The 14,973-nt window shown below is 41.7% G+C and overlaps 2 protein-coding genes across 2 annotated transcripts in view; both read right to left on the reverse strand.

Moving 5' to 3' along the window:
- Positions 1-336, reverse strand: part of LOC103370263 (plakophilin-4-like) — a 75,043-nt gene extending 74,707 nt beyond the window's left edge. Inside the window, exon 1 of the mRNA XM_008299250.1 lies at positions 205-336. Coding sequence (XP_008297472.1) covers positions 205-336 — 132 coding nt within the window. The remainder of the gene's footprint in view (positions 1-204) is intronic.
- A 5,999-nt stretch (positions 337-6,335) lies between these two features.
- On the reverse strand, positions 6,336-14,769 carry LOC103370264 (uncharacterized protein C7orf57 homolog). The gene is made up of 9 exons (XM_008299251.1): positions 14,663-14,769; positions 13,241-13,306; positions 12,871-13,044; positions 11,216-11,303; positions 10,699-10,828; positions 9,595-9,659; positions 9,394-9,494; positions 6,867-8,303; positions 6,336-6,479 (listed from the first exon to the last, which is right to left on the reverse strand). The coding sequence occupies exons 2-8, from the start codon at positions 13,281-13,283 to the stop codon at positions 8,245-8,247; spliced, it is 660 nt and encodes a 219-aa protein (XP_008297473.1). The 5' UTR covers positions 13,284-13,306; positions 14,663-14,769; the 3' UTR covers positions 6,336-6,479; positions 6,867-8,244.
- Between the last annotated feature and the right edge of the window lie 204 nt (positions 14,770-14,973).

A 14,973-nucleotide genomic window follows, 5' to 3' on the forward strand; every position in this document is an offset into this window, starting at 1 on the left:
AGAACAACCTCAAGAAGACACAGCCAGCTTCTGTTCTAAATAATCTTCACAGATAAGCGTGCACTGAGATGTCCAGATGTTTCTTCTATCACGGTGACACATGACTGAGACCCACAGTGGGTGAATTCACCGGTGGGAGTGGACGCTGTGGAGGAAAGGTGGAAGACGAAGCACCAGCCAGGGTGTGACTGCAGCATCTCCTACCTGCTCTTTGACAGAAGCCAGGAGGTTGGTGGTGGTGGTGGTGGTGGTGCTGGAGTCCGCCGGAAGGCCGTGACCGCTGGACCCCTCTCTGACCGCCATGGGCCCTTCCCCCTCTGCATCGGCCTCCTCCATCGCCTCCACGCTGTCGTCCAGGCGCCCTCTCTGACCCTGCAGAAGGACTACAAGTCGGTCAGGACGTGGTGGTGGAGGAGGAGGAGGAGGCGCCGCGAGCAGAAAATCGCTGCCACATCCCCCGGGGGCCTGAGAGTTGTGTTACACTGTGTGAGTTTACAGGGACCACATTGTGTTTTTCTTACTATAATAATCCTGCAGGGATTCACGCTCTGAGCCTGGCTGCTTTTTAAACCTGCCTGACATCCCTGCAGGGGCTGATTCTCCTCTCACTGCTCAGTCTACCTATGGAGGTGGCTTTTTATGCATCATAACGAGCCTCAATAATCAGATTTTCTTTGCTTTCTGTATGTTTTCACCCTCCAGTGGGGATTTAACCCTTCACATGGAGCTGCAGATTTCTGCACAAATTCACTTGCAATAGTTTTTTTTTTTTCTACCTCATTGCATTTGCAGCTGCACATTTACCAGCATGTCACGTTCTGATTATTTTTTTTTATCTTCTTCTCCATGCAGCCTGTCTGTCAAACATCAATCACTCCACCACCATCCGGCAGCCAAGGACGAGGTCACACCGACTCACCGGACCGGAGCCCGGAGAGCGCGGCGCGGCGCACCGAGCCTCCCTGCCTCCCTCCCTGCAAGCGGCTGCGGCTGTCAGCGCGACTCACCGGCCAGATGTTGCCGTTAGAAGCAGGCCACAGCTGGCTCGATCCGTCCTGTTACGCATCCATCCTCCTCCTGCAGGCAGCTACTACATTTCCCACGCGCCCACGTCACGAATAAACAAACAAACAAACAAGACGCACGTCCTCTCTCCGTCTCTCCTGCTGTTTTTTGGTTTTTTAAAAAATTCACCCTCCCTCCTTTTCTTTCTTTCCTTGTTTTTTTTTTCACCCGGTGTGGGGCTTCTATGCGCCCATCTATCTACCCGTGGCGTCCGCGCGGCACCCAGCCACCCACCAACCCGCCCAGCCGCCGTTACCTATCAGCGCCGTGACGTCACCATGCGGCTATGGATTGATTTTACCGATATCGATCAGCCCGCCGATGCACGGGAGCCCGGTTGCATGCGTCGCGGGTGCAGCTGCAGGAGGCGTGCAGCGGCGGCGGCGGCGGCGGCGGTAGCAGCGTTTCCTCCGTGCAAACAGCCGCTGGAGTGGAGCGATGCAGCCTGCAGCGGCCGGCGTGCGTGCGTGCGTGTGCATGTGCAAGTGTGCAAGTGTGCATGTGCTGCTCGCTACACAAACCGCTGCAGGCCTGACTGGTCGTTATGGGACTCCCAATGGAAAATTTAGTAGTAAAAGTTTATGAAGTGAAAGTATAAATTATGGAAGTCCAGTCTGTGGAAGACCATTCCGGCCAAGATTGCGCTTTAATTTTGTTGTTGTTGCAATTTGAAAATTATTTTGAAAAAAATAATACAATCAAATCAGTATTAAGACTTCATGGTATTTATTTGTTTAAGCTACATGTAGCTTTTTTTTGTAAAATATTAAATCAAAGGAATTTACCTTTTACGATTTTTGTTAAGAATATTACACTAAGTTGATGTTAAATAAATGACATCGTGTTGAGTAAAAATTGGCACTAATTTTTTTTTGTTAAATATTATGTTTTACATGTCTTACATGCTATAAATGTTGATTCACATTTTTGTTTTGGTAAAATAGTAACTAATTTTCTGATTATTACATTTATTTATTTTATATCCATACCATGTGGCGCCACCATTGTTTTCCAGTATTGGCAACAGCTAAGGGCATTTAGAAAAATGTTGTACTTGCAGATTCCAGCTTGTGTTTGTTTGCTCATTTAAAAAAAAAAAAAAGTGTATTGAAGGAATTAACTTTTTGCCATTTCTGCCAAAATGTGTATTTATTTACTTATATTTTAGTACGATAGAAACAAACAAACAAAAATATTAGGAGTCAAATCAACATTATGACGTCACATTAGGTAAAAAATAATTATTTTTTTTAAGCTGAACATTTTAGTTTCTATGTTAAAGTGTATTTTAAAGACAATTCAAAAAAAAAATGTAAAAAGTAAATTATCGCGTCTATAGTATGTAAACCAACCATATTTTTTAAGTTTTGCTAACAGCGGGCTGTCAAACGGCTCAACACTCTTTAATTTAGTGTGATATAGAACAGAAAGAAAAACAGAATCCTCACAGCTGAGAAGCTCGAACAAGTAATGTCCTGCATGATACATGACTATAAACCTGTAAATTATTAATAACTGGAGATTTTTATATATATTTTTTTATCTACCTACATCGAGTTTTGAAGAAAATTTCAATGCCGTTGAGAAAATGAGGTGAAGAAAAGGTGGAAAAACATTTTAATAATGCACTGCTTTGAAAGATGTTCATCACAGTTCGGTTAAATATTTATAATTCGCAGTAAATTGGTGAGAAATTGCCAAAAAACCACCGGCTGGATTAAGCTCTGGGAGGCCCCGGGGCAAAAACTAGTTTGGTCCCTGTTGACCCCAATTATACTTGGTGGTTTCATCATTTCAGAGGGAAAATTGCTATTTTGGTAACTAATTAGTCACGGAGGTCATTTATCAAAGGAAAATTGTCGGGTGCAAGCTTCTCAAATATAAATGCTGGTTTCGACGATAAACACTTTGACTTTTGACATTTTGAACAGATGCTCAGATCAAACAAGACATTAAAATATTGGCTTCGCTGAATAATGACACCCCCTTTTTGTGCTTGTTTACTATTTTCATTTACATTTTAGAGACTTGACCAACAACCAGTTGTTAAAGAAACTTATTGGTGCTTGAGGATAATAATTATTTCAAGAATTTTGGTACTTAGATAATGGAATATAATTATTTCCCTGGATCTTTCTTATGTGATTGTAGTGTAAAATCACCTTTATCTGGAAGGTCCAGTCACTGGTGAATCAGGACTCCTGGATAGAACGACACCATGAAGACTAAAGAACACTCCAAGCAACTCTGTGAAAAGGTTTTTGGAAAGCACAATTGAAGGGTACAAAGAATTTTCAAGTCACTGAATACATCTTGGAGTACAGCCAAATCCATCATTAAAGAAATCAAAGGAATATTGGCACTTGTGTAAATCTGACGAGAGCAGGTCAACCTCAAAAACTAAGTGACCGAGCAAGAAACAGGGGAAGGAGGGAGGCCACCAAGACACCTATGAGTCCTCTGAAGGAGCTTCAGTGGCTGAGATAGGAGAGACTGCAGACAACAAGTACTGCCTGTTTTTCACCAGTCAAAGCTTTATGTGAGAGTGTCAAAGAAAAAGAAACTGTTAAAAAGAAAAAAAGCTCAGACTAAATCTGGACTAGAGTCACCAGAAGGCATGTGGGAGACTCTGAAGTCAACTAGAAGAAAGTTATTTTGTCTGAGACCAAAATTGAGCCTTTTGTCCATCAGACTAGACTATGTTTAGTGGACACCAGACAATGCGCACCATCCCCCCGGTGAAGCATGGTGGTGGCAGCATCATGATGTCAAGCATGGTGGTGGCAGCATCATGGTGTGAAGCATGGTGGTGGCAGCATCACGATTGGAAGTGTGGTGGTGGTAGCATCATGATGTGAAGCATGGTGGTGGCAGCATCATGATGAAGCACGGTGGTGGCAGCATCAAGATGTGAAGCACGGTGGTGGTAGCATCATGATCTAAGGGTTGCTTCTCAGCAGCGGCCCTGGAAGGCTTGTAAAGTTAGAGGGTAAAACAAATGAAGTAAAGTATCAACAAATCTTGTAGGACAACCTGATGCGGTCTGAAAGAGAACTGAGACGTGGGATAAGATTTGTTTTCCAGCAAGACAATGACTCAAAGCAAACAACCAAAACTACACAGAAATGTTTTAAAGACAACAAGCTGAATGTTGTGGGGGCTGAGTCAGAACCCAGACCTCAACCCAACTGAGAATCTGTAGCTGGACTTGAAACAGGCCGTTCAGTCATGATCCTTGTGCAACAGAGTTTAAGTAGTTTTACAAAGGATGAGGTCAAACTGTCCACAGGCTCAAGGCTGCAAACTGCTACCAAAGGTACATCTACTAAACACTAACTTGAAAAGGAGTGTGTACTTACGCAATCTCTTATTTAACCTTAGTATAAATCAGGGGTGTCGAATCCTGCATGTTTTAGATGTTTCCTTCTTCCAGCACACCTGATTCAAATGATCGTCATCAAGCTCTGTAGAAGCCTGATAACGATCCTGATCATTAGAATCAGGTGTGTTGGAAGAAGGGAAACATCTAAAACATGCAGGATTGTGGCCCTCCAGGACCAGGATTGGACACCTGTGGTATAAATCCATTTCACTTTGACATAAACGTTTGTTTTTTGCAAACCTAATGTTACCCACCTTCTAAAACATCTTAGACGTGTTGCTTTGACAACCAATTTTCAACATAAATTCATTTAGTTTGAGTATTAGGAAGCAACAAAAGCTCATTTAGAGTCACACAATTGCAATTTCTCTCCTACAAACGTCAGGAAAAAAAAACAACAGCACACCGGTACATGCACATGCCCATTTATTTAAATGACAACTAAGAGTCTGTGTGCAGTCATCAAGATAAGCAGGGTCTCACATTGAGCTGTGTCAGGTGGATTTCTCGCCTCTACAAACACTTGAGGGATCTTCTGTAGAACAGCTGCCTTCTTCAGTCTCCACTGGTACATTTGCATCGTAAATAAACACTTGCAGATAAGAAGAAGGAAAATAAAAAGACAAAAGAAAGCGAGACAAGTGACAAGATTTTTGGGGGAGAACTTTGCAAAGTTAAGCCACTAAAGGTTCCCACTACTGGTTTGTAAACCGCCACCGACTCACACGGAGCGGAGGAAAAACACAGTCTTTTCAAACTGTGAATACTGCACCTGAATACTGAACAGTTCATAAAAATAAACCCGTTTTTCGAAGCAAACAATACCTAAAGATGATACATTCGCCATTCCTTGTACTGCAAAATAATAAAAAAAATAAAAAAAAGTGTCACCAAAGCTTAGGGAACAACACTCGACACCTTTTTTTTTTTATACCACGTACAGATAAATTATGCATCACTGTTTAAATATATCGTGTAGGAAAAGAAAATTTTAAAAAAAGCCTCGAAACCAGACAGACAGCCGTGTTGAACATGACACATCTCTTGTAAGAGTTTTCAAATGAGAGTCTGTCACCGCTGCAGCATTTTATTGGATTTATTAGGACAAACACATCACTGCGACGCTTTTCTTTTTTTTTTTTTCATTTCAGGAGCAATTCCTCGCCGACAAACGTCCCGGCAGGATTAGGATTTCGCTGTCACAGTGGCGGCTCGGAAAAATTAAAACTATTAAATGACTCAAGGCTGAACTGCCCATCAAATGTCACAGGGAACTTTTTTTTTTAAATGATTTTTTTTAACCTTATCCTGACAGTCAAACAGCCATTTTCATTGTCTGCTGTTGTTTGGGAGCAACTCATGTCATCCACAGCTAAGCCCAAACCGATTCATAGTGGAGCCACATTTTGATTTAAATCTGTATTTTACGGTTTCTTCAGGCTGGAAATGATGCAAACAGGTGAGAAAAGACTGTTCAGATGGAGAAGCTAACACTGAATTTGAACTATTTCTGCATTTTTACAACATTTTTACTCAAAGAAAAATGCACAAAATTCGTCAAATTGGTGTAAATATTTAAGAAAACGCAGCTTCTGTGGGGTTTCTAGCATGTTCTAGAGCAGGGGTGTCCAATCCTGGTCCTCCAGAGCCCCTATCCAGCATGTTTTAGATGTTCCCTTCTTCCAACACACCTGATTCAAATGATCAGGATCGTTATCAGGCTTCTACAGAGCTTGATGATGAGCTGATCATTTGAATCAGGTGTGTTGGAAGAAGGAAACATCTAAAACATGCAGGATAGGGGCCCTCCAGGACCAGGATTGGGCACCCCTGCTCTAGAGCGTTCCAGTACAGGATAGTTTATGCAATCGTTCTCTAGTCGCTCAGTTTGAAAGAACGTGAATCATTTTGTGCGTGATCTTTTCAGCAGAAATGTAAAAAGCAGCTTACAAATAGTTCAAACTCAGCATTAGCATTTCGATATCTTACAGTCTTTTGTTACGTGTTTGTGTCGCTTCCAGCCACAAGAAACCATCCATCCATTTTCTATACACCGCTTAATCCTCATTAGGGTCGCGGGGGGGCTGGAGTCTATCCCAGCCGACTTAGGGTGAAGGCAGGGGACACCCAGGGGACAGGTCGCCAGTTCATCGCAGGGCCACACTTAGAGACAGACAACCAAGCACACTCACATTCACACCTACGGACAATTTAGAATCATCAATTAACCTCAACATGTTTTTGGACCTTGTGGGAGGAAGCCGGAGAACCCGGAGAGAACCCACGCTGCACGGGGAGAACATGCAAACTCCACGCAGAAAGATTCCGGTGCCCCCACCGGGATGCGAACCGGCAACCTTCTTGCTGCGAGGCAACAGTGCTACCAACTGCGCCACCCTGCAGCCCAGTCACAAGAAACCAATTTGTCAAATTAAAAAAAAGAGCTTTAAATCAAAATTTAGTCCAGGTATGAATAATTTAGGGCTTGACTGGAATGTATTCAGCTCCTAAACTCATGATTCAGGTTCTAGCTGTCATCTAATATATGACAAAAAGTCACATTTTTACAGTGTCAACATGCGTTATTAGCGACAACAGAATATTCTTGATTTTTTTAAAGACTATTTTATAACTTTAGCGAACATGATTCGAAGCGTTTTGTGCCAAAAATGCTGCAGCGGTAACAGTGTCTCTCATCTATGTGGGCTAAACGTCCCATCACGTCCACGAACACATGAGATGGAGGCTTCGGCGTGACCAGGCTGTGCACTAACACTAACTTCTCCTACTGATGACTACAAAGTCGAAAACACTGCGCGAGCAGGGAAAAGCTGCTTGGTTGGCATGTTCAGAACTCACGTTTTTTTTTTTGTTATCTTAAACTCGTCTGCCTTTATCTTCACAGGGAATTGCGGCGGAGTTGGATTTGAGCTCGTCGTCCTGCAGAAGGAAACCGAACGCTTGAGGTGTTGCTACGTGAGATTTGTGTTGTTTGGCTGGAACACTGACGGGTTTCGACAAATTCAGAAGCTTCTTGGCACCGTTGCACTTGAACACAAGATATGCCACTTATTTGACTCGATTTGTTTGTTGTTCTGATTTGAGTTACACGTAGAATCCATTTAACTTAAAAGCAGCTCACAGATTTTAAAACAAAAAACACCACAGCTGCAGGTTTCTCGATTTTAGAGCCTCTGTTTGAGGTGGGATCGTGGAATGAAGCAACCTTTTGCAGAGCAGCGAGCTAAACGTCATATTTTGGCCCCTTTGTTTCATCGAATCATTTGGTCGCGTTCGCCCCCCGCAGCTGAAAACACACGAACCTCCAACATCCCTTCAGACAGCAGGAGCCCTTGGTCGAAACAGAATAATATTTCACGTCACTGGAACCACAATTGATTAGCACGAACACTTTAAAACTTCACAAACTCGATCTTCATACAACCAGGGAGGGAAACTAACAGCAGCCGAACGCGGAAAATAAAAATCCAACCGGCCTCTTGTTGTTTCTTGTTAGTTTCCAGCCCTGCACACGACTTGTCTTTCAAATCGAGAAAACACAGAAATGAAAAATACCGCGACACGTCTACCGGAGAACTAAATCCGTGTTTTTTACAAATCGAAGCAAAAATAAATAGAGAGGACGGTACCTTTGCATAAACATGAGTACAAAACCTAACAGTCAGTGGATGTACAGTAAATGCGAGTGAATCCGAGAGGGGCGTGTTCGTGGACTTGTGACACCATGAACCGGAGCTAGAGGACCCCTCGTTCCCTCCAGACGAGAACCGCGAGTTCTACTCCAGGTCGTCCACGTCCTCCGTCCCGATGGTGCTGGTCTGTTCTGAGGTCACACCTGGAAAACGCGACAGAAGTCAAACACCTGAAGCAGAAAAAGGCCTCGAAATATCCTCACAGCAAACTGAAAACATCTGAAGACTTCACACGAGTTATAACCAATTTAATCTAAAACGTTTTCTCAGCATTAGTTTCACATTCGCTGCTGTGATATTTAGAGACTTTAAGAATGGTTAAAATGGAAGAAATCCTGTTTTTAATGTATAACTACTCATCAGACGTTTAAGCTTAGATTTGGCCATTTTACCATATCTGTGGGTTTTAAGGAACCTCTGATGAACTTTTTTTTGGTTTCTGATTCAGTTTTCCAGCAACTAAATGCAAACTTTTACACTAATGCTCTAAAACACGACGTGAGAGTGAATGTTCATGCCTGAAAATGTGGATTTTCACTCTCACCGAGGTGGAATGATCCTCTGAAACTGATCTTAAGTGTTTATTTGAGCATAAATATGGACATAAATGCACATTTTTACATCCATATTATAGCACTGGTTAGTTTTCTGACATTGTTCAGTGTCACGTTTGCAGCTTTTCTCTGCTTTACTTCACTGTAAACTGAATATTTTTGGGTTTCAAGGAACTTGTGATGAACATTTTTCAACTAATTTTACAACTAATGAATGTTTCTGATCATTTTTCCATCCAAACCTTCATGAATCCTCTAAAACATTGTGTGAAAATGCACATTTTTAAGTGTTATCAAGGTGGAAAAGCCTAAATATGGACATATACACCTTTTATTAATGGCAACGAGCAAAAACGTGGTAAGATTCGTCTTGTTTTTGTCATCAAACGAAGCAGCATTTGTCTCAGGACACTAAACTTTTAGACACTTGAATGATTTAACAGACTTCAAAGGAAAATAAAACGGGTGTAATTTGTGTATGTGATCAGGGAAAAAGCTTTTGGTTCCTCAGGAAGACGAGGAGTCGCACAAAAAACACCTTTTTTTAAACCAGGAATTAGTCGTTAGAACTGCGTTAGATCCTTGTACGAGGGGGGTTTTCCTATCTAACCAATATTAAACCTGTAAATATGTGCTGCACTGACAAATCTACCATTAATTCTGCCGTATAGATTCTTACTTGAGGTGTCGTCGTCATTGGGAGACTTCTTCTTTTCCTCCACGTATCCGTGACTCAGCAGCTTGGACATGCTGACCGGCGGAGCTTTCTTATCGTAAGATCTGAAGAGACAGCAGGAGTTAAACTCTAAACAGGCATCACAAAACCCTTCTTATACATGAATTCTGCTTTAATTTAGGGATCAACACAACCAAAACTTACGTTCTCTTGTATTTGTTGGTTAAGGACAGACCCTCCATCTGACCAACGGCTCCATCCGGAGACATCTGCAGGACGGAGACGTTATCCAGACTCACGTTTATCATCATCATTGAACAAATACAGACAGGTGAAGGTGGGTGTTTCTGACTTTCATACTGCAAAAGTACAGCACGTCATTCACAAATGCACACAAACCCACTCGATCTGGGGAGCAGAAGGATGAAATGAGGGGAGAAAAACTTCAGGTGAAATTAGTCATGCAATGGAAAATGATTCAAGAAACTGGCGTGAAGGAAACCGGCTCCAAACCAAAAGGCAGCAACCACAAACAAAACAACAACTGTTTGAACCCGACATGTGGCTCGTACTTCCTCGGCATGTTCTTTATGCAAAAAGGGAACGTTTTTAGATGCAAATTTCACAATATTTGTAACTAATCTTACAGCTAAGCTAACCAAGCTAACCCTCCGAACCCCAAAATCCACCAGAAGATATGAAAAGCATCTCGACTTTGGAAAAAACACCCAAAATGAAACCATTAATCAGAGCCAGAAACTGGAAGAACAGAATAAATTGACAGATTTTTAATTCACCAACAATTTTTTGAAACAACCATCTGGAATCGATTGGGAAAATTTGAGCTGTAAACGGTGATATCGCATTAACATAACGTTATTATGGACATTTTTGAATTGTCTCTACTTCCAAAGAGGTCAAGAACTTCATTTTGCAGTGAGAAAAAATGTAACAGGGTCAGAACTGATAAGAAAAATCCTGGAGCTCAGAGGGTTAAAATACACAAAGGATCCATTCATTTGAATCTTTTTCCTCGTACAACTTTGCACGTTGCGATCGCGTCCTGTCAAAGCGCCACTTCTGTACTTAACAGAACTTTTTTCAATACTTGCAGGAAAATGTTTACAGCACCGGCAGAAATATGAACCAAAACGGATTCTAACCAAACTGCAAATGCGACGATGGAGCGAAATCAGGTGAAAAAAAAATAGGGAAAATGATGGTAGCAATGGAATAAACAAATTAAATTAAAGATGGAAGACATCGTCATGGCGTTCATGTTGGGGGTGACTAGTTCGGTCCATTCACCTTATCTTTACCCTGGGTAAATCTATCAGTCTCTCTTTCCCAGGACGAACCGTTATCAGTGCCAAACGGTGCAGCCAGAGGCTGCCGGCCCGCCTTCACCTCGTTGTCGGGAGACGATGCTTTGCTGCCGCTGTAAGCACAAAACCACGGTGACATGCCATGTGAAATTAGTGCTCAGCCGTACGGTTCGCTAAAGCTGCAGCTGATGCTCAGGAGGCTCAACAAGCATTTAGAAATGTGTCTTAAAAATGCAGTGGTCGACCTGTGACTGTCCTCAGAACCAAACCCAGGGCAGATTTCAGTGTCGTATTTGTTTAGAGCTACTTACTCTCCTCTGCACTCACACTATTAAAGGTTTCCGCTCAGAAACAGGAAATATAATTTAAAAATAGGCCCCCCGGTGAAAAATGTGCTACTCAGAGTTCTGATTTGCACACAAAGTCATCATCTCAACATGTGGTGATGCATCTTTATTGTGTTCGGGCGTCTTGTCTGAGCGTCTAAACAGCGTTCTCACCTCTTTGACTCATCACCTCCAAACCAGTTGGGTGGATTGTAGGCTTTCTTCGGTTGGTCCTCGGAATCAGCATCATGACTCAACAGCCCTGCAGGAGGGGACACAATATTCAAACTGAAACAAAAGCGCTGGCAGCAATTATGAAGCATTCTGTCTCACCTTTAATAGCACAATGTGGCATTTAACTCGCAGCCTATTCAGCCCAGCGCCTAAACAATTACTCAGCTACAAGCTGAGTCTGGAAATCTGCCTTTTAGGCAGCCTAATCCCAACTCCCCCCATTCTGCTTCATTGCTACCACTGCAGTGATTAGAAAAACAAATCCTTATCCATTTGGAACATAATGCAGAAGTCGGCCCTGAACTTTTCAGTTTAGGAAACAAAAATCACTCTGCAGCTGCTTTTTTATGTTGGACAAAGAGGAGCAGTGAAGTGAAAGCACAATTTTTGTTGTTTTTTATGGCTAATTGAATAGCATGTGTGTCAAACTTACCAAGAGAGCAAAAGCGTTAATAAAAGGCAGCAAATCATGTCAAACAAGACGTCTGCTGCCAACTTAACGTGGTACAGTCATAAATTAAACATTTTCCCAATGGAGTCTGGTGTTGCATTGTCACAAGAGCAGTGATTTTGCTATTAGGGCTAAATAATTAATGAGAATATTATCGGATTTGCTAAAGCGTACTACTCAAATCAAAGGAGCTCCAAAGTAAACTGTGTTACTACAGATCTTGTGTAAATTCAGCAGTGCAGCGCTATCGCGATGCCATGACCTTAAGATATTATCCAGACGTAAGAGAACACGCTCGTTTGGTACAGAAATTAATTTATCAGCTTTTCATCATTGTTGCACCTTTTCAGTGGAAAACAAAAGTAACACGCACGAGACTCTTGGGATTTATTGCAATATCTGTCAAAATAATCGCAATAACTACGAAAACAGTTTGGGGAAACTAATGAGTCTCACGCATGTGTGTCAATTTGCACATTTTGTACAGTTGTTTTATTTATTTTATTCACTTGTTTTTATTTTTAATTTTTTAAATAGTATTTAACTTTAGCTCTTTTTCTGTTGTGATTGGTGTTTCTCTCTTGCTGCTGTACCGCAGTAATTTCCCAGACTGGGATAAATAAAGTATTTTTCTATTCTATTCTATTCTATTCTATTCTATTCTATTCTATCCTATTCTATTCTATTCTCATGTATGTGCACAACGACAGGAGCTAAAAAGCACAAAACAAGGAACGTAACTGACATTTACAGATGTTTCATATCAAAATCTACACATGCCGATCAGCATGAAATGCATAAATGGAATTCAAAGTGGAATTTTTCAGTACATGAGGCCTTATTGTCCCCAGATAACTCAAGTTTGCAAATATGCAGTCTCAATAAACAAAGGAGGCTGCTAGGTTTTCCCAAAATGTATTCTAAAAAAAAAAAAAGAGAGACACTCTTTTTGGAGTCTTTCTTTCATGCTGTGGACCTGTAGGCCACTTGTTCGAGATTTGCATTTCAAAGAGTTTGAGCCGTGTGTGTCTACATCAAACAAATCAGCTGGGACTTTTTAAATGTTCAAGATGTAATGACTTGTGCTGTTGTTTCAAAGTTTCTACACTGAGAGCAGCAGCAAGCTGGTGGTTGGCAGGTTTACCTTTATGTCCCCCTCCCTTAGCGAGCTTGACGTACTCCGAGTCCGTCTCGAATATCCCAACTCGCCGTCCGCTGATCCTCTCCACTGGAGAGGTTTCGTCGGCGCTCTGGGACAAACCGGGGATCTGGGAGGTCGGTCCAGTCACGCCGCTGTTGGCAGCCCCGGGCTTTATTCCTGCAATGAACTGACATTTACATCTGCTTTGCTTCACAGTGTGGCTCCATTTGGAAGCTTAAAGTAGCGCTTCAAGGTTTTCCACGCAACACGAAAGGCTGAAAATGCGCTACAGGTGATGGAGCCGGAAAAACGTTTTGGATTTATTTGAGACACTTGTAATGTAAATGTTTCCTTCAGTTTAATTGAGTCTTACCGCCGGGCTTGGTCCTTCTATGGTTGGGTACAGCAGCACTCATTTCAGCTCAAGACACGAGACAATCTGATGAGAAAAGGGAATATTTTATGATATTAATAATCAGAATTTAAATGGCGCTTTTCAGAATCTGGGTTACAAAGTGCTTCACAGGGCAGCGAAATAAAACAGATGCTCATATCATCAGCAGAATTTGACAGATAAAACTACAGCGAATGAAAATCTATCATGTGTTCAGTGTCACAAGTTAGCAAACATGAAATAAGACTGAAGGCCTCAAGTGGCAGCAATCAGAACACATCAAACACATTAGGGCTTAACATTTTGGTGAATTAGCTATTGAGATATTTCTGACAGATACTGCGATTAAAACATGTGATGGCTCATTATCACATTAAACTCAAACAAAATATTCCCTGATCTATACTCTAATGCAAGGATGACAGGTTGAGGACACACATTGCTTCAAATATGCATTTATTACATTTTTAAACTGACAATTATCGCCAAACCTGTAACTGTGTAAAATAAAGTAATATTTGCAAAAAAATACAATAATAGGACCTTCTGTAAACAATCTCTGACACTGAAACGCGTCACTCATTCACTTATGCAGACGGGCAGCATCTAAGTAAGTGCACATTATACAATCAATGCACATTGATCCTTGTTTGCAGCTTTTGCAATTTGCTAATTGCATTGTTTCAACTCACCGTTCGGATTTTGAAATAGATTGTCTGGCACAGCAGCCAAAAACCTTTAAAACACAGTAAGATTTTCCTACAGTGATTTACTGACAAGTAGACAGTATGTGTCCCAATCTAACACAAACCATTAGTTAAGACTGCAAATCACATTTTACTAATAATGCAATATTATTATTATTATTATCTGACAGCCACACCATCTTAAATTGGCCATTTTTCCGGCATAATTTGGTTTGTGTGACCTCATGTGAGACGCAGTGCTCCAATGACCGCACAGAAGCAATTGTGATACCATCAACATAATTAAAACTGACTTAAATCAAATACTGTGCATTTATTTGTGACATAAAACAAAGTATATTAGCTAACTCCTGCGAATAGCATCCATAAAAGAAGGTATAGCAGCAAACATATTACATAAAGTGGCGTAAAATGAAAGTTGGACTTTACACATCACGTTTTAGCTCCACATGAAGGTAAACACTAACCAGAAACACACTGCAGGCATCTTTTTCTAGAGTTTTCCATGCTTTAGTATGAATTTAGCAATGTGGCTAACAAAGCCTTGCTAATTAAGCTAGCTAACCTAGCTAGCTGCCGCAAGTAGCATCCCGGCGCTAACCATCATTGGCGCTACAACAGCGGTGGGTTTTTAGTTTTTAGTGAGCAGCTAACAAAACTACACGCAGAAAACAAGAATCACATCTTACGTTACCTGTGACTTTTACTTTCTTGGTTTTGTGCAGCGGGTTGGTGCAGTTAAACGGCGTTAGCTTCTTCTTATTCAAGGCTGGGCTGGACGCGGTTACTTCCTGCTGCACCTGCTGCCCCTTTCCGCTGCCGAAGATCGTGTATTTTACGACAGAGTCCCGACGCGGAGAAACGTCGCTCAACCACACGGTCACTCACAGAGCGGATCTCGAAATGAGATGGAGTGAGAGCTCTTTGTTACGTTCATGCGGTGAAGACACGAAGAGACGATCTTTGGCATTTCGAAAAATGAGCATTTGCAGATTTTCATGGAAG

Source organism: Stegastes partitus, unplaced genomic scaffold (assembly GCF_000690725.1).
Source record: "Stegastes partitus isolate 25-593 unplaced genomic scaffold, Stegastes_partitus-1.0.2 Scaffold1396, whole genome shotgun sequence".
Classification (NCBI taxonomy): domain Eukaryota; kingdom Metazoa; phylum Chordata; class Actinopteri; family Pomacentridae; genus Stegastes; species Stegastes partitus.

Coding starts and splice junctions, on each gene's coding strand:
- LOC103370264 (XM_008299251.1), bottom strand. CDS start 13,283: ATGAGTGCTGCTGTACCCAACCATAGAAGGACCAAGCCCGGCG. Junction 10,829..11,215: donor GGAGGTGATGAGTCAAAGAG/GTGAGAACGCTG, acceptor TTGTGCTTACAG/CGGCAGCAAAGCATCGTCTC. Junction 9,660..10,698: donor TTACCCAGGGTAAAGATAAG/GTGAATGGACCG, acceptor TCCGTCCTGCAG/ATGTCTCCGGATGGAGCCGT.